This window comes from Leucoraja erinacea, chromosome 1 (genome assembly GCF_028641065.1).
Source record: "Leucoraja erinacea ecotype New England chromosome 1, Leri_hhj_1, whole genome shotgun sequence".
Taxonomy (NCBI): Eukaryota; Metazoa; Chordata; class Chondrichthyes; order Rajiformes; family Rajidae; genus Leucoraja; species Leucoraja erinaceus.
In genome coordinates this window covers 43,170,962-43,190,722 of record NC_073377.1, presented here as the reverse complement: position 1 = coordinate 43,190,722, position 19,761 = coordinate 43,170,962, and the positions used below count along the sequence as shown (strand labels likewise).

The following is a 19,761-nucleotide window of genomic DNA, read 5'->3' as shown; positions in this document are numbered from 1 at the left end:
AAACAGTGCAACAATATATATGGGTATGTAGTGAGTATGTGTATGTATACACACTGAGCTTTTCTTTTCTCTCTCTCGTTTGTCATATCATACTATGTTTGCATATTCTGTTGCGCTGCGGCGACGATATAGTGCTAAGCAAAGATACGGCGTGTGGGGTGACGGAGGGTCGGAGCAAATGACGGGCCCCGCACAGCAGCATCCTATAGGATCTTTGGCAGCGACAGCGGCCGCAATTGCGGCTCCTCCTCCAACACCCCACCCGCCCTGATAGCGGCCGCTGCTTGCCATTCCACTAATGACAATACCGCTTTCAAAACAAACCCTCCCACACGCCGAGGCCGGGAGGGGGTGGCCCCCTTCCGCCGTCTGAAGCAGCTGCACTGCTCGGCCCCACACCTTCTGTTGGCTGGCGGAGGTGGGGAGGCGGTGGCGAGGAGATCCCAACTGCCTCCCCCTTTGGCGGCGGCACTTGGCGGTGGACAGGGACGGCCAAAGCAGCGGGGCAATGATACCGTCCCTGTCCGATGAGCACTGACCTTCCTTCCTCCCCACCTTCCCCTCTCCCTCTCCCTCTCTTGTGCACCCCCCTTAACCTGGGACCCCTTCTCTCCACTGATCCCCATTCCCTCCTCTATTCAGTCCTCACTGACATCCCCTGTGCTCCCCCCCCCCCCCCCCCCCCCCCCCATCTATTCATCCTGCACTGATCTCCCTATCCACCTCGCATTGATAATAATAATAATAATAATACATTTTATTTATGGGCGCTTTTCAAAAGTCTCAAGGACACCTTACAGAATTTAACAAGAGTAAAAAACATATAATCGGAGTAAAATAAATAATAAAGACATCACCAATACACAAATTAAAGACAGAATTCGATCCAAAGACAACAAAAAAAAATCAAAAACACAATGTGAAGAGAGAGCAGCGGCAGCTAAACCGCGCCAGCGTACACTCTCCCTTCCGACAGCCAACTTGGACACAAACTAAAATAATCACTTACACACAAAAATCATCCCCCCACAATGGTTACCACTGTGGGGGAAGGCACAATGTCCAGTCCCCATCCCCAGTTCTCCCAAAGTCAGGCCTATTGAGGCCTCCGCTATAGCCTCTACGGAGGCCCGAGGTTCCTGGCCGTTCGCGCCGGGTGCTGTTGCCCCGGCGTCGGGAGAGTCCTCTCAGCGGCTGGGCCACCTGGAGCGGCCGCTTCCTAACTGGGGACCGCGGCTTCCGAAGCTGACAAGGCCGCGCCGGTTTGGAGCTCCCAGGCTCTCGATGTTGAAGTCGGTGCCGCTCGCTCCGCTCCGCAGACCCACAGCCTGGAGGTGTTGAACTCGGCGGTCACAGCTCACCGGAGCTCCAGCGCGTCGATCCAGCGCGGCGACCCAGGCAAGGCATCGCCCGCTCCGCTCCGCGATAGCGCTCCAGCGCTGTGCCGCCACCGGAGCTGAGGTGCTGGGCGATCCCCGCCAGGAAACGGCGCTCCACGCCCGCTGATAGGCCACGAGGACGGGTCGACGGGGCAGCCCGGAGAAAAAGCTGCCTCACCGACCAGGTAGGGACCTAGAAATATAGTTACCCCTTTCCCCTCACAAGTCTATTTCTCCCACAAACAAAACACAGGACTCACAAAAACGACAAAAAAAAAAATGGACCCAAGATGGCTCCTCCTCCTGATTGATTCTCCTAACACCCCCCCCCCCCCCCCATCCATCCTACACTGGTCCCCCAATTCATCCTGTATTCACCCCCTTTCCCATCCATCCTGCACTGCCACCCCCCATTTATCCTGTACTGATCCCCTCATTTATCCTGTACTGATCCCCTCATTCATCCTGTACTGATCCCCCTGATCCATCCTGTACTGATTCCCTCATTCATCTTTTACTGATCCCCTCATTCATCCTGTACTGCTCCCCCCCCCCCCATCCATCCTGTACTGATCACCAGCATTCATCTTTTACTGATCGCCCCATTCATCCTGTAGCGATCGCCCCATTCATCCTGCACAGACCCTCTGATCCACACTGCACTGATCCTCCCATTCATCCTGTACTGATCCCCCTATTAATCCTGAACTGTTCCTCCCATTCATCCTGCACTGATCCCCTCCATCCATCCTGCACTGATCCCCCATCCATTCTGTAGTGATCCCCCATTCATCCTGTAGTGATCCTCCCATTCCCCTGCCTCAATCCATCCATCCAGCACCTTGCCCCCCCCCCCCCCCCCCCCCCATCTATCCATCCCGCACGTTTAAGCGCCCCCCCCCCCCCCCCAACCCTACTTTGCTGGAAATGTCTTCAGAGCAAAAATTGACTATGTTTGATAACGGAATGCAATCAAATGTGTTTTAAATGCCAATGTTATTATTTGTTTTAATCCATAAAGATGGCTTAATTAAATTGTGAACACGTGAAACATTAAACCCGCAGTGTTCGATTGTCACTGCTACCGGTGACACGTTATTACAGAATTCATTTTAACGACAAATCAATGCTCTTAATATGGAGTATCAGTACTGTTAGTTAATAAGCAACATTCACAACTGTACGTTGGATTTATCCAGGTTTTACTTCTACAGTTGGTCATATACATCACAAATTTGGTCAGGAGATATTTCAGTTGAAATTTTAACGTTAATTCTGAAGAGGGAATGTGGGAAACAGCGTTTATCAATAATTTAAAAAAAATCTGGTGCATACAAACTGGGTATCTTCATTGCTGTTCACAACACATACATTTAATCTGAATGTCTGGTAATGTGGCGTTTTGAAACCTTTAAACATATTACCAAAAGAACATTTGCTGCAGTTATGTCCTTTGGCCATCTCTTGTCAGTTAGTGTAATGTCAGATGGGTATAGTCGGTTTTAACAACTATTATCATAAAATGCCTTTAGAAATTTTGTTGAAACCTGTATATTTTGTTGTAGATGAATTATGTGGGAAGCGAGAGTGTTTCTGTACCAATACCAATAGCAATAATGACCCATGCTATGGCCATGTCATGATAATATTCGGTCCATCACAGAAAACATGCTTGCATCAATCTGTAGTGTGCATGGTAAAACATATATGTTACCATGGTCCAGGATTTATTGACACAGGTTGATCATACGCTGAATAATCCAACCACATTTTTGTTGGGAAGTGGAAAGAAATAATAGAAATTGCATTAAATGCAGTGTGTAAAAAGAGTTGAGATACTATATTGTAATTTTGCTGCATGTCATTGTGGTATATATCATGTCTTGATTGGTGAATATGTTTAGTTTGTGACTTTATTTGAAGCAGAAATAATATGTGAATGCTTCATTGAGCGTAATTCCGACTGGTAACTACGCACTTCTTTCGAGCACATTATCGCACGCGTCATGCAAGCCGTCTTAAATTGACCACCTAAACTGTCATTTGGAAACCTAAAAAGCTGCCTAAGTTGCCTGGCTGGCAACAGGGAGAAAAAGTTAAGTGAGATCCCTGCTGACCACTCCCTCTTCTTCCCTCTCCCATCTGGTAAAAGCTCCATACCTCCATATTCAGGGACAGTTTCTGCCCAGCTGTTACCAGGCAACTGAATCATCCTACCACAACCAGAGGGCAGTGCTGAACTACTATCTACAACTTTGGTGACCATCGGACTTTGCTGGCGTTACCTTGCACTAAACGTTATTCCCTTGTACTGGAAATGTACTGTAATACACTGTAAATACACCGTACACTGTATGGCTCGATTGTATTTATGTATAGCATGCAACAGAAGGTTCTCACTGTACCTAGGTACACGTGACAATAAACTAAACTGATAAGTGCAGAGATCTCACAATCTTGACGAACAGTCCGGAAACCGGAGTTAAATTTACACCACAGCACCTGTGTAATTTAAATTCAGTGAGTAATATTGAATTTGAGAAAATAAACGTTTTTCTCGCCTTACTTATAAGGTTCACAAAATCTTCCGAACACCTGTAAACATTCAACTGTTCCACTATTTTCCTTCAGTAGGGTATTTGCTGTGCTGAAGTAGTCTGACCTATATGTCGCAAGACACACTAATGTGATTGGCATGTGAATGATCCAGCAAGCCACTCAGTTCAAGAAGAATTAAGGATATAAGCTGGACTCGCTAATGATACTAGGTGCTGAAAATGAATATGTTAAGAAATATATATGAAAATCTCTGTGCTGGTAAAATACAAGCAGGCAAAAGTTTGCAAACAGCCAACACCAAAAACCAGTTCAATGCAAATCCCATAAAAGATGGAAAACTAATCCATGTTAAAAGGAAGGCGTGCTTGGAAGATAAGAGGATGAATTTGCTCAAAAATATTACTGAAAGGAAATCTGGAAAACAGCAAAGAAGGAAGATAAAATAAAATGTATTCCAAGTTGCACACCATCTTGTAAAGGGGAAATTCCAATTGATGCTGCGTAAACTTCCTTGGGCATTATCAGGCACTCGAGGTTCAATTATTACTTTTCCAAGAATGCTCTTCAGGCCTTTCTACAACCTTCCAAACTGAAAGAAATTCACTGAATGTCTTACTTTTCCTTCCTCTACAGTAGAAATCTATGCTTCAAAATATGAAATTATGTCCAAGAAACATTTGACTTAAATTAGACAAACTATTTAATTCAAACTAAGTTATTTTAAATAACATGTCATCACATCGGAACATTCTATAACTTTGATACTCACTTACCCATCAAGCTCGGCTGTCTCAATGTAAATCAAGCCATATGGTTCACTACTTGATAACAGGAGCAAATCTGCCTAAGTAGAAATAAATAGATTGATGAATCTATTACAAGCTGTATTTTAACAATGTCTTAGTAGAGATTTTACACTTTTAAATTTTCGAGATACAGTGCGGAAAAAGGCCCTTCAGCCCACTAAGTCCACACCGACCAGCGATCGCCCCGTCCACTAGCACCATCCTACACACCAGGGACAATTTACAATTTACAAAAAAACAATTAAGCCCCTGTCCCACTTACGTGTCCTTGGCACGCTAATTACGCGACCTCGTGGTCGCATTGAGGCGCGACGGGCTCGCGAAGGTCGCGCGCGATTTCATACGCCCGCACAGCCGTCTGGAGCGCGTGACGTAATTTGAAGATGGACACAAAATGCAGGAGTAACTCAGTGGGACTGGCAGCATCTCTGGAGAGAAGCAATGGGTGACGTTTCGTGTCGAGGCTCTTCTTCAGTCTGAAAGAAGGGTCTTGACCCGAAATGTTACCCATTGCTTCTCTCCAGAGATGCTGCTGGTCCCGTTGAGTTACTCCAGCATTTTGTGTCTATCTTCAATCTTCTTGACCCCGCTCTGGGAGTAGTAGTGGGGGCGGATCTGGACCGCAACGGCCGTGAGCCCCAGGCCGAGCTTAACGATCGTTTGCCTGCTTCTGCTGCTGTTGGAGGTGAGATGTTACGTCGCGCCAGGTTCTTGGGCCTGATCCACTTTGGCCGTTAGTTACGCGACAGGTTGTTGGCGTGCGAAGATTTTGTTTGCTACAAAAATTTCGGAGTCCCACGCGATGTCACGCACAACTACATACCCCTCTGCGCTTCTCAGTGGGACCGGCCCCACGATGCCCGTGCACCTCAACGAGACGACAAGGTCGCGTAATTTGCGTGCCAAGGACACGTAAGTGGGACAGGCCCTTTAACTTACAAACCTGTTTGTCTTTGGTATGTGGGAAGAAACCAGAGCACTCATAGAAAAAACACGTGATTATAGAGATACAAACAAACTTTGTACAAACAACACCCGTAGTCGGGATCGAACCAGGATCTCTGGCGCTGTATGGCACTAATACTACTGCTGGGCTACTGTGCTGCTCCGATGCGCAGTATATAATTAAATTTATTATCGAATAAATTATATAAACAATCAATATCATAATCAAATAAAAATGTGCTGCTTCTTAACAGTTTTTATCTCTACTTTCTGTGTGAGACTTAAAGCAGAGACAGATAGGTTCTTGATTAGTAAGGGAGTCAAAGGTTACAGAGAGAAGGCAGGAGAATGAGAGGGATAAATGGTTCAGTCATGATAGAATGGCAGAGTAGACTCGATGGGCTCAATGGCCTAATTCTGCTTGTATCTCTATACTTATAAAACTCTGATCTTGGATGTGTATTTATTTATGTGATGTTCGTGTGCGTTTCACATCTCCTCAAAAACACGACGCGCTAACGGTGAAATTTTTACATATTCCGATCGAGATTTACGCCATGATGTTAAAAATTGCCTCATCTGAAAATGTAATGCATTATTTCTCAAGTTATTTATGAAAATATTGACAAATCTCAAATAACTTAGAAAATAAACGAGATGGTCTCGCTGATGACGTCACAATGGATCTGACTGCCTGCTGCTGCTCACGCTGCAAGTGACATCACCCCTGTTATGTCTTCTGTACTTCTTGGCTTCTTAACGTTCACTTCTTTAAATTTGTCACTTAGCATTTTTAAACTGCTGCTCAGGTTGTGCTGCGCGCTCCGCTGAGCTCCTTGAAGTTCTAGAACATGGCGGCGGCGGTCGTTATCGCCGCGTGGGCATGGGTAAGGGTGCTGGACAGCGGGATGGGAAGATGGCCCGGGCGGCCATTACTCCCTCTGGGAGAGGCCGTCTATGGAGACCTGCGATTCCTCCATCGATCGCAAGGACTCGGGGAATCGTAACGCCTTATCCTTGCTGGTGATCCGGATACCACCTGGCGATCTCTGGCCGTCACGGCGGACAACCTCCTCTCCGTCTCCCATGCCCGATCGTCTGTCATGGGGGTGGGCTTCCCCTCACGGCTCTCTCAGCGTCCACGCGCCTTGTGGAGAGGTTGCTGCCGCTGGCCAAGCCCAGCTAGACGCCCGCACGCCTGCCCTCGGCCTCCCTTGAGTCCACGTCTGCCCGCAGCCTCCCTCGGGTCGACGATCGCCCGCCACGTTGCTCGAGGTCCTCGACTCGACGCCCGCCCGCGGCCTCGCTCAGGTCCACGCCAGCCCACAGCAATGCCGGGCCCGGCGCCTGGTGGGGAGGCTGCAGGTCATACTGGGTAGGTGCTGCCACTACCCCTTCCCCTTCCCCTCTCTGCCCCCTCCCCCTCCCTCTCTACCTCCTTCCCCTCGTACTCCCTCTCTACTCCTCTCCCTCTATCTCCTGCTCCCTCTCTACCCCCTCCCTCTCTATCCCCCCCTCCCTTTCTGCCCCCTCCCTCTCTGCCCCACTACCCTCTCTGCCCCCCCTCCGTCTCTGCCCCCCCTCCTTCTCTGCCCCCCTTCCCTCTCTTCCCCCCCTCTCTCTGCCCCACTCCCTCTCTGCCCCCTCCCCCCCCCCTCCTCTCTGGTGGATAATTGCGTTCGGGAACCAGCCCTCCCGTGACGCCGCAAGCCCCCCCACCCCTCAATCACTAACCCCCTCCGTCTCCCTCTCTACCACCCTCCCCCTCCCTCTATACCCTTCACCCTCTCCCTCTCTACCCTCCCCCCCTCTCTAGCCACGCATGCGCAGTTGGGGGTTATGCGCGAGTGGATAGGGCGGGGATTGGGGTAAAACGAGTGAATGAATAATATTAATATAATATCAAGGGAGGGGTTAGAGTGTGTGTATGTGGGGGGTGGTTAGTGTGTGTGTGATGCCGAAGGCCACCCCTCCTCCCCCCACCCGCAACCGCGCGTCGAGAGGACGGGACCCAACGGGTCCCACTTGGTCTACACTTCCTTGGTCTTGGTAAAAATGGTCACCAGTAATAAGAATGGCAGAACTCAGGCAGCAGATCTACTTCTATATCCCAACAAATTATTCAGCAGTCATGAAAGAGGTGGAAGAGCAATAGAAAAGTTTATTAGGTTTAGTTTTGGTTTATCATTGTCACGTGTACCAAAGTACAGTGAAAAGCTTTGTTTTCTATGCTATCCAAACGGATTAGATGTACCTTACATAAATATAATAAAGTCAAACTTGAGTACAATAGATGGAGCAAATATTGTCCATGAATACTAAAGTACGACTGTTAACACTTGGCTGACATAATTCTCCTGATAGCCTTGAAAAATCACAAGCCTTGGTTAATAGCATTCTCTCCTGACTATCTGTATTGTTTTCAATTCATAGAAACATAGAAATTAGGTGCAGGAGTAGGCCATTCAGCCCTGCACCGCCATTCAATATGATCATGGCTGATCATCCAACTCAGTATCGCGTACCTGCCTTCTCTCCATACCCTCTGATCTCCTTAGCCACAAGGGCCACATCTAACTCCCTCTTAAATATAGCCAATGAACTGGCCTCGACTACCCTCTGTGGCAGAGAGTTCCAGAGATTCACCACTCTCTGCGTGAAAAAAGTTCTTCTCATCTCGGTTTTAAAGGATTTCCCCTTTATCCTTAAGCTGTGACCCCTTGTCCTGGACTTCCCTAACATCGGGAACAATCTTCCTGCATCTAGCCTGTCCAACCCCTTAAGAATTTTGTAAGTTTCTATAAGATCCCCTCTCAATCTTCTAAATTCTAGAGAGTATAAACCAAGTCTATCCAGTCTTTCTTCATAAGACAGTCCTGACATCCCAGGAATCAGTCTGGTGAACCGTCTCTGCACTCCCTCTATGGCAATAATGTCCTTCCTCAGATTTGGAGACCAAAACTGTACGCAATACTCCAGGTGTGGTCTCACCAAGACCCTGTACAACTGCAGTAGAACCTCTCTGCTCCTATACTCAAATCCTTTTGCAATGAAAGCTAACATACCATTCGCTTTCTTTACTGCCTGCTGCACCTGCATGCCTACCTTCAATGACTGGTGTACCATGACACCCAGGTCTCGCTGCATCTCCCCTTTCCCAATCGGCCACCATTTAGATAATAGTCTGCTTTCCTGTTTTTGCCACCAAAATGGATAACCTCACATTTATCCACATTATACTGCATCTGCCAAACATTTGCCCACTCACCCAGCCTATCCAAGTCACCCTGCAGTCTCCTAGCATCCTCCTCACAGCTAACACTGCCCCCCAGCTTAGTGTCATCCGCAAACTTGGAGATATTGCCTTCAATTCCCTCATCCAGATCATTAATATTCTTCTTCTATACACTTCCATAAACCTTCATCATCAGAGAATACAACATTCTGCAGCTAAGAATTATTCCAAATTTACCATTCTCACAATTCTAAGCCCTGCTTGCTTGTATTCTATGCCTTTATCTCTAAAACAACGACACCTGATTATTTTTAACAACTGGCTAAATCTATCAACCATCTTCAATCGTTCTTCCTGCAAATATTTGCTCAAAAAAATTACTTAGTTCATCAGCCAAAAGTCTGACCAATCCACTAGCCTATTTTGTTGTTAAAACTACAATAATCCTCACCATATTTCATTGCACTTTCAAGCTTTAAAGGGCCTGTCCCACGAGCATGCGACCTGCATGCGGCAAGCGCGACCAAACCGGAAGCGGGGGCCGCGAGGAGGTCGAGTGAGTGACGTGAAGTTTGAGCGAAGTCCGCAGGAAGTTCGCGTGTGATGTATGGCGTCAAGGCGCCGCGTACGGCATCGAGACGCTGCGCATGCCCGTCGAGGCGATGCGTATAGCGTCGAGGAGGCTGCGGGCTGGCAGGCCGTTGCCACGCGGAATTTTTGAACACAGTTAGTTTTTCAGAGCCCCGCGCGATGTCGGGACCAGCTCCGCACAACTCCATACGGCTCCGGCGATCGAAGTGGGACCGACCCCACGAGGCCGTACGGCTCAAGCGACCGTGTTAGGTCGCGCTTGCCGCATGGAGTCACATGCTCGTGGGACAGGCCCTTTAGGGGCTGTCCCACTGCGGCGACCTAATCCGCGAGTTCAGAAAAGTTTGCCCTCGACTCATACTCGCAGCATGGTCAAAACAAGGTCCGAGGAGGTCTTTGTAACTCTCCTTCATGCTCGAGAGTAGTCCCCGCGTACTCGAGGCCTGAGTTAGGTTGCAGCGCATTTTTCAACATGCTGAAAAATGCCCGTGAGTAAAAAAGGGCCACCGTGGAAAAAATTGATTTTTTTTTTTTACTCGTAGGTTTAGTCAAGGTAGGTCGTATTAGGTCGGCATGTTATTCGTAAGTAATCGAGGGTAGTCAAATGTAATCGAAGGTAGTCGAAGGTAGTCGTAGATAGTCTTCAATATAGTCGAAAGGAGGTTGAAGGAGATCGAAGGAGGTCGTCTCCACTATTCGGTGTCCAATTTTCCCGAAGCTAGTCGAAGCTACTCTTCAACATAGTCAAAGGAGGTCTTCAACATGACACTTTTTCAAACTCTCCTAAACTCGTCAATTAGGTCGTCGCAGTGGGACAGCCCCTTTATGTCATCAGGTACCAGAGGACACCATGAAAGATTGAAGAAGGATCCAACCCAAAAAGTCACCTCTCCATGTTTTCCAGCGATGCTGCCTGACCCGAGTTACTCCAACACTTTGTGTCCTTTTGTGTTAACCAGCTTCTGCAATTCATTGTTTCTACCACAAAAGTTGTTCCCTCTCACGTTTTCCATGATTTTTTCATAGTGTTGATAAGGGCAATGTCGTCATTCTGTACTACAACCTAGCAGTGAATTTGCGAGGTGTGGTTGAGGTTTCTAGCAAGCTCATGAATTAGTTCATCAGAAAGAATTCAGATAAAAAGGGGCTGTAACTGTTATACACAAAGTGTTGGAGTAATTCAGTGCATGAGGCAGCATCTCTGGAGAACACGAATAGATGGCTCGGGTCAGGATACTTTATCAGACTGAATGTGGTGGGGGGGCGGTGGAAGATGAAAGAGGAGTGGCAAGTCAAATCCTGGCAAGTGATAGGTGGATACAAATGTGGGGGGAGGGGGTGGTTGATTGGCAGATGGTTGGACAAAGGTCAGAGATGAAAAGCCAAAATGTATGAAATCAACAAGATAATGACAGAAATGCACAAATTGTGAAGCCAGAAGTTGGGGTTAACCAGAAATACCACAAAAGGTAAATTCTAATACAGGCATAGGAAGTAAATGACTGAAAGTTGCGAAATATCCTTAGCCAGTATTCTGATCTGAACCAATTACAGGTATTCCCTTTGTCCTATGTGGCCCCCCCTCCCACCTCCTCTGCAATTTAAAACTTACTTGTTTTGCTCTTTTTTTGCTGGCCTGAAGAAGGGTATTCAACCTGAAGTGTTAAATATATTTTTCTTCCAATTGATACTCCCTGACCTACAGAGTTTCTAAGATCATATAATAAGATCATAATAAGCGATCGCAGAATTAGGCCATTCAGCCCATCAAGTCTACTCTGCCATTCAATCATGGCTGATCTATCGCTCCATCCTAATCCCATTTCCTGCCTTCACCCCATAACCTCTGACACCTGTAGCATTTTCTGTTTTTAATCCTCATTCTGACAATATGGCTCTTGACTGTAGACTCTCCATCCAACAGTCTGTTAGAATTTAGCATGTCTGCAATAATCTCTCTTTCTTCCAAATTAAATAACATAGACCCATTCTGGTTATCCATTCCAGAGAGAGCTCTCTTAACTAACCAACCCATCTAATACAACTTTGTTGTAGTGACAGTAATTCAAATACCTATTTCTTAAATAAAGGACAATAAGGTGAATGAAGACGACTGGTCCACATGTAAAGGAAAATAGCAGGTATTTGATTCACACATTATAATAAAAAGATGGTTAAAATAAGTAGAGGTACCACGTATGATTTGAAAGGAAGAACCCTTGACTTTGGCATAACTTTTTAGAGATCACCTTAAAAGTGAACTATAATCATAAACACATGGTTAATAGCAAATTATTGCAAATATATTTAAATAGATACTAATCTAAAGGATTCTTGCTGTTATGGATTGAGAAAGTACGATTCTTGTGAAAGTAGAAATTCCTACCAATAGTGAATAGAACAAAGAAGGATTTTAAAATGGTCAGGACTAAAGGAGATGAACAGTATTACATAGAAAATAATGATGGAAACATTTGAGAGGAAAGATACGGAAGGTTAGATAGGTGAAAATGTTGGGATGGATTATGCTTCATTCATGCTGCCACCTCGGCTCACTCTTCGATATCATATTTAAATTTTGTGTAACAATTGTGTGCAGTTTTGGTCCCCTAATTTGAGGAAGGACATTCTTGCTATGGAGGGAGTGCAGCGTAGGTTTACAAGGTTAATTCCCGGGATGGCGAGACTGTCATATGCTGAGAGAATGGAGCGGCTGGGCTTGTACACTCTGGAGTTTAGAAGGATGAGAGGGTATCTTATTGAAACATATAAGATTGTTGAGGGTTTGGACACGCTAGAGGCAGGAAACATGCATTATTTGAAATTGGATAAGTCGATGTTCATACTGTTGGGTTGTAAGCAGAATATGATATTCTGTTCCTCCAGTCTGCGTGTGGCCTCACTCTAGCTGAGTGAAACCACATGCTGACTTCAACACAGTGCCTTGGGAGGCCTGTGGGGCGAGTTGGGCCTACCGGGGTGCGTTCCGGTCGTCGGCACCGCGGTTGTTCGACGGGTGGATCAGGCCCGCACAGCTCCCCGGGACATTGACTATAGGACAGCCAAGTCCCATTAAAAGAAACATGAGAGAAGAAAGTGTAGGCAGGCACAACTATCTGGACCAACGCAGCGGAGAGAAGGAACGGGTGACGCCATGGGTTGAGACCATTCCTTAGACAGTCTTCATCTGAAGAAGTATCACCCGTTTCCCCTCTCCAGAGACGCCACCTGTCCCGCTGAGCCACTCCAGCACCCTATGTCAACCTTCGGTTTAAACCAGCATCTGCAGTTCCTTTCTACACAGAGGAGAAAGTGTGCATGAAATCAACGAGTTCGCTTCCCTTGGTCTCGTCTCCACTTACAATAATCCACAGTAATTTCCGAACAAGACTCCCATTTGCTTTGTAAATTGTGAGTAATGATGTAGGTCTTGAAAGGATTATCCCACTGCCAAAAGGTAGAATGAGATCCTAGACACAACTTACAGTAACAAATTGGTTATTCTCCATCATTATTATATCTCCCACTTGAACATCCATCCATTTATCTCTTTGCAACCTAAAAGAAAAGACAATAAGTGCCATTAAATGTCAATTGATTTCCAAAAGATTGCTTGTGTAGCATGCATTATTGTGAGTGATGCACATGGGAATTGAAATTCTCTGCAGAATTCAGTCCCAAAGAATTAACTAATTTATCTTCTAGGATGTTGCCCATAAACAAAAAATGTTTTCATTTAATTGTCAATCTGTTATTTACTTTTATTTGTTGCCATAGTTCCTTAAGTTTACAAATTGATTCACATGGAACTCTTATTTTCAGTATCATACAATCCAAGATCAATTTTAACCAGACTATATTATGTTACCAGGTGAAATCATTGCATTTGCAAAATCAAATTGGACACTTCCATTCATCATCAATGTTAACATGCCTGATCATGCAGCAAAAGGCGCATGCCTGATAATGTTCATCATCATATGAAGCAAGGTTCAACTTGTGACCATCTAAATTGGAGCTCAAAAGTCGACACACAATGCAGTGAAAAGTGTTGGAAAAAACATGCAATGCATCAGGATACTGTTTCACTTTGCACAAGATTTAAAGAGACGTTCTGCTGACATTGCAACACTTCACAAGGTAGCTCTGAAACTCACCATGGGCTACTCATTCACACTCCAATGTGGCCAGTCTGTGCTTGTAAGAGCAATATTCCTTTTGAAAAATGCAACTAAGGGAAAATAATCTCATGCCTTAATTCAATGATTATTCTTCATGTAAGCACTTGTGTAAGGCATATATGGGAGGCAACCTTGTTGTGTATTTTAGAGTCCCCACTTGTCACCACTACTTTGTATTTCCAATGATTCTGTATAGCTCACAGATTTTCCTTTACTAATGGACCCCACCCTTGGACATCACTACAGCACATCTCATTTAGCTTTTACCTCACAGCTCTAGCAACCTGGGTTCAATCCTTACATCTGGGTCATGTGCAGTTTGGAAATGTTGATTCCAGTGCTGTCAATGTTGTACTTCTCCTTGTGACCAAGAAGGTTTACTCTGGAATCTGAATTTCCTTTCACATTTCTAAAACATGCTGGCTAATAAATTAAATGGTACCGTACTTTGTCCTTAGTATGCATTTGAGTGATATAAACTGAGTGGAGTTGATGGGACCATGGGGAAAATAGGGAGAATACATGGGATTTGTGAAATGGACCACCAGGTCTATTTTTGTATATGCTGTCTCAAACACCAGGGTCTATGATAAACAATATGGTAAACATTGAAACTAAAACAAGTAACAAGCAAAAAGCAATTCAGTGGGGCTCAGCCACATTTAGCTCTAACAGCCTTTTGACCACTAAAGGAGGTAAGTAGAGCCACAAGAACAAGCCATCTACACATAGATACTGCAAGTATTACATTAAGTTGAGGTCATAATAAAACATTTTTACAGTTAGTCCATTTCAGCTAAAATAAATTTAAAAGTAAATGACAATTTTGTACATGCATCAGCTTTGACTGGTATAGAAACATAGAAAATAGGTGCAGGAGGACGCCATTCGACCCTTCAAGCCAGCACCACCATTCATTGTGATCGTGGCTGATCGTCCCCAATCAATAACCTGTGCCTGCCTTCTCCCCATAGCCCTTGATTCCACTAGCCCCAAGAGCTCTATCTAACTCTCTCTTAAATACATCCAGTGATTTGGCTTCCACTGCCCTCTGTGGCAGGGAATTCCACAAATACACAACTCTCTGTGTGAAAAAGTGTTAAAAGGCATCCCCTTTATTCTAAGACTGTGGCCCCTGGTTCTGGACTCACCCAACATTGGGATCATTTTTCCTGCATCTAGCTTGTCCAGTCCTTTTATAATTTGATATGTTTCTATAAGATCCCCCTCATCCTTCTAAACGCCAGTGAATACAAGCCTAGTCTTTTCAATCTTTCCGCATTTGACAGTCCCGCCATCCCAGGGATTAATCTCGTGAACCTACGCTGCACTGCCTCAATCACAAGGGTGTCCTTCCTCAAATTAGGAGACCAAAACTGTACACAATACTCCAGATGTGGTCTCACCAGACCCCTATACAACTGCAGAAGAACCTCTTTACTCCTATACTGAAATCCTCTTGTTATGAAGGCCAACATTCCATTAGCTTTCTTCGCTGCCTGCTGTACCTGCACGCCAACCTTCAGTACAAGGACACCCAGGTCTCCCTGCACCTTCCCCTTACCTAACCTAACCCCATTGAGATAATAATCTGCCCCTTGTTTTTGCCACGAAAGTGGATAATCTCACATTTATCTACATTATACTGCATCTGCCACGCATCTGCCCACTCACTCAACCTGTCCAGGTCACCCTGCAACCTCCTAACATTCTCTTCACAGTTCACACTGCCACCCAGCTTTGTGTCATCCGCAAACTTGCTAGTGTTGCTCCTAATTCCCTCTTCCAAATCATTAATGTATATGGTAAACAGTTGCGGCCCCAACACCGAGCCTTGCGGCACTCCACTCGCCACTGCCTGCCATTCTGAAAAGGACCCGTTCACTCCTACTCTTTGCTTCCTGTCTGCCAACCAATTTTCTATCCATGTCAATATTTTCTATCCATGTCAAAATTTTCTATCCATGTCAAAACTACAAATCTGTGTAAAATTACAAATATACCATTAAATACTAGATAATCATTCTCTTGGCAGCTCAAACTGAAAGGTTGTGAATCCATGACAGCCGCAGACACTGCATACTCTGTTCAAAACCAACACAAGGTAGGAGATTATTCAGACTGCCTGTCTCACTCATTTACAAGGTACAAGAGAGTATACTGTGCTCTTTGGCTAAATATCGGAGAAGCAATTTTAATGGAATATTTTTTTCTGAAAATATAGGCTGCACTTATTTCATTTCAGACAACAAATAGAAGGAGCAGTACTAAGTTCCATAGTCATCATCATTATGGAAATACCATTCAGAGATCATTCATATGATTAAATTCGGCAATGGAAAGTTATCTGCACAATTGCGGGCATGAATCAGAGAATTGTCTCGAAAGTTACCAAAATGTCATAAAATTCCTATCAGTTCAGTAATAATCAGGGAAGAGCATCTACTATTCCTAACCTGTCTCCTTACGTGCTTCTAGTCGCAGATGGTTGACACTATAATCTCTCAAGGCAATCAGAAATTAGCAACAATAATTGTCTGATCTCATTCCCTATATAAAGTATCAATTAAATGTGTCACAAAATACACCACTGAATGATTTGTAAGAATATAAATGTTAATTATTCTGAAGAAAACATACAAAGCATTAAGGGTAATACTTACTTTCCATCAAGAAGAATTGTGACTTCCCGATTGTTGACTTGGTTGTCACTTTTATAGCGATGCTGGAAGTTTAAGCAAATTGTAAAAGTAAGTTCATTTGAAATTCCTCCACAAATGGAGCTGTTTGTATTACCCAAGAAATATAACTTTCTGACTAGATAAAAATGTTATCAAATAATATACCACAATAAAATTAATCAATTTTCTATTTCAAAATTTATTTACAATAATGTTCGCCTCTATGGCCCACATAGTGAAGGCCAATTTTTAATGTAATCGAGTTATATAGCATGGAAAAAGGTCCTTGGGCCCAAATCATCCATTCAAATCAATATGCCCCATCTAAGCTAGTCTTAATTACCTGCATTTGACCCATATCCCAGTGAGTATTTCCTATCCATGAACCTGTCCGTATATGGCTAGGAAAGGTTCCGTAAGACACTTGTATCATAACTACAATAAAACAGCTTTGCAAGGACATCATATAAAATAAATCAAAATTGCTGAAGACTGGTTTCTATGACAGGTGAAGATCTCAGGAAGAACCCGAGTGCACTATTATAATTGGAATTATAATGAAGAATAAATATCTAATCAAGAGAATATCCAATCAAGAATCATTTGGAGGTAAAGACTAGAAGTATTTGATCATTATAGAAACAGAGGTGGAAATGTGGATGAATTTTATAAGATTTTTCCAGGTAGATGAAGATTTTTCCAGGTGTCAATAATTGTGTGAAAAAAGATGATGCATGTTTAGGAGCAGTCATTGACAGCGGATGATATTTTTAAGAATACAGAAGATCACAGAGACAGGGCATTCTTCTATTTTGTTTTTGAAATGTTATTTCTTTCGTAATATATGTAAAAGAGGCAACCAAGTTGTAAGGTATGGTCCTCAATTAGAAATGAAATAAAGTGTCACATAAATTGTTTGACGATGTTGATTGAGGTACAAGTATCAACGAGCACACTAGCACTGCTCTCTTTTCATGAGACTCATCATAGTTTCTAATTGCCATGCCAGAATATCTAATCATCTAACCTGGAAAACAATATTTCTAACACGAGAGAATTCCACAGATTCACAACTGTGTGAAAAGGTTTTTCCTCATCTCAGTCCTAAATGGCCTACCCCTTATTCTTAAACTGTGACTCCTGGTTCTGGAGTCCCCCAACATAGGGAACATTTGTCCTGCATCTAGCCTGTCCAATCCTTTAAGAAATGTATATGTTTCTATAAGATCACCTCTCATCCTTCTAAATTCCAGTGAATACAAGCCAAGTTGACCCATTCTTTCACCATATGTCAGTCCCGCCATCCCGTCAATTAACCTGGTGAACCTACGCTGCACTCGCTCAATAGCAATAATGTCCTTCCTCAAATTAGGAGACCAAAATTGCACACTATACTCCAGGTGCGGTCCGAGGCCCTGTACAACTGCAGTAGGACCTCCTTGCTTCTAAACTCAAATCCTCTCGCAATGAAGGCCAACATGCCATTAGCTTTCTTCACAGCCTGCTGCACCTGCAGGCTTACTTTCAGTGAGTAAGAAGGAACTGCAGATGCAGGTTTAAACCAAAGACGCAAAAAGCTGGAGTAACTCAGCGGGACAGGCAGCATCTCTGGAGAGAAGGAATGGGTGATGTTTTGGGTGGAGATCCTTCTTCAGACTGTTTAGGGTTGGGGGAAACGAGAGATATAGACGGTGATGTAATGAGATAAAGAACAATGAATGAAAGATATGCAAAAAAGTGACGATGATAAAGGAAACAGGCCATTGTAAGCTGTTTGTAGGGTGAAAATGAGAAGCATGGTGCGACTTGGGTGAGGAACGATGCACAGAAATATATTCATTTATGAACTGATTTTTGAAAGAAGGGTCTTGACCCGAAACGTTGCCTATTTCCTTCGCTCCATAGATGCTGCCTCACCCGCTGAGTTTCTCCAGCATTTTTGTCTACCTTTTGAAAGTGGCAATGCGTTTTTCCTGTTAGATTTTTGAGAAAGTCATTCAAAAGACATGTTGAATCCTGGGGTTTATAAATATGTGCAAAAAGCACAAGAACAAAGAGGTTTTGAGGAATCCTTTTCAGACTGATTTGCCCACAATTCGTGTACGAAGTAAGATACAAAAAGGTACAGAGGAGATTTACTTGAAAAATTCTGGTGAGGTAGGTCTGGTGAAGCTGAGGTTGTTAAAAGATCTGATAGATTGTAGTCATGAACGGCAGCAACATAATAGGGAGAAACTGTTCAAACTTATATATTTCCCTTATCATCCCATATTTGTGGGTCAAAAACAGAGGACTTGGAATTAAAATTGTTTACAAAACAAAAACGACAAAAGGGGAAAATAAGCCAAGTGGTTACCTTCCATAGAGTAACATTTCTATGATTCCCAGGAATGATTGAGTTAACATATGATGAGCATTTGAAGGCACTGGGCCCATACTCGCTGGAGTTTAGAAGTTTGAGGGGAACCTCATTGAAACTTGCCAAATAGTGAAAGGCCTGGATAGAGCGAATGTGGAGAGGATGTTTGCACTCGTGGGAGAGTCAAGGACCAGAGGCCATAGCCTCAGAATAAAAGTATGTACCTTTAGAAAGGAAATGAGAAGGAATTTCTTTAGTCAAAGGGTGGTGAATCAGAAGAGTTCAGACAGCTGTGGAGGCCGTCAATGGATAGTTTTAAGGCAGAGATTGACAGATTTTTGATTAGTAAGGGTGTTGTGGGGCAAAGGCAGAAGAATGGGGTTCAGAGGGAAAAGTAGATCAGCCATTGAATGGCGGAGTAGACTTGATGTGCCAAATGGCCTTATTCAGCTCCTAGAACATGAATTAATCGTTGTGCAATGCACCAACATTTTGGTTGTGTGTCTGGGACTGAAAAATTCAATATTGCGAAAATTCAGTTCAAAAGAGTTTCTTAATAATCTGTAGAAACAACTAAAAACTACCCAAAATATTCGAGAAACTTTGCATCATTGTCTGAAGAAATGTCCCAACACGAAATGTCACCTAATCCATGTTCTCCAGAGGTACTGCCTGACCTGTTTGTTACTCCAGCAGTTTGTGCCTTATTTTAATTAATAATCTGGTGGATAAGGGGACTTCAAGGAAAATAAAACATAGGGAGACTGAAGCTCTTAATACATTAACAGGGAGAGAACTTCAACAAAACAAATTTTAAATTAATTTATTAACATTTTCAAAATTTTAAAACAATGCTGTGATCCCAAAAAAAGGCAGAAAAAATTATGGAAGTTTTGATAGACAAACAAAAGCCAAGAAAAGCTTAGCGACATGGTGGCACAGCGGTAGAGTTACTGCCTTACAGCGCCAGGGACCCGGGTTCGATCCGGACTACGGGGGCTGTCTGTACAGAGTTTGTATGTTTT

General features: G+C 44.1%; 1 protein-coding gene across 3 annotated transcripts in view; it reads right to left on the bottom strand.

Annotated features, from left to right (window-relative positions):
- LOC129696117 (probable phospholipid-transporting ATPase IM) overlaps nt 1-19,761 on the bottom strand; it is a 199,420-nt gene that overhangs the window by 129,910 nt on the left and 49,749 nt on the right. For all 3 annotated transcript variants that reach the window (XM_055633597.1, XM_055633586.1, XM_055633606.1), the window contains 3 exons: nt 16,360-16,421; nt 13,001-13,073; nt 4,712-4,782 (listed from right to left, as the gene is read on the bottom strand). In XM_055633597.1, the coding sequence (XP_055489572.1) occupies nt 4,712-4,782; nt 13,001-13,073; nt 16,360-16,421 (206 nt within the window). The remainder of the gene's footprint in view (nt 1-4,711; nt 4,783-13,000; nt 13,074-16,359; nt 16,422-19,761) is intronic.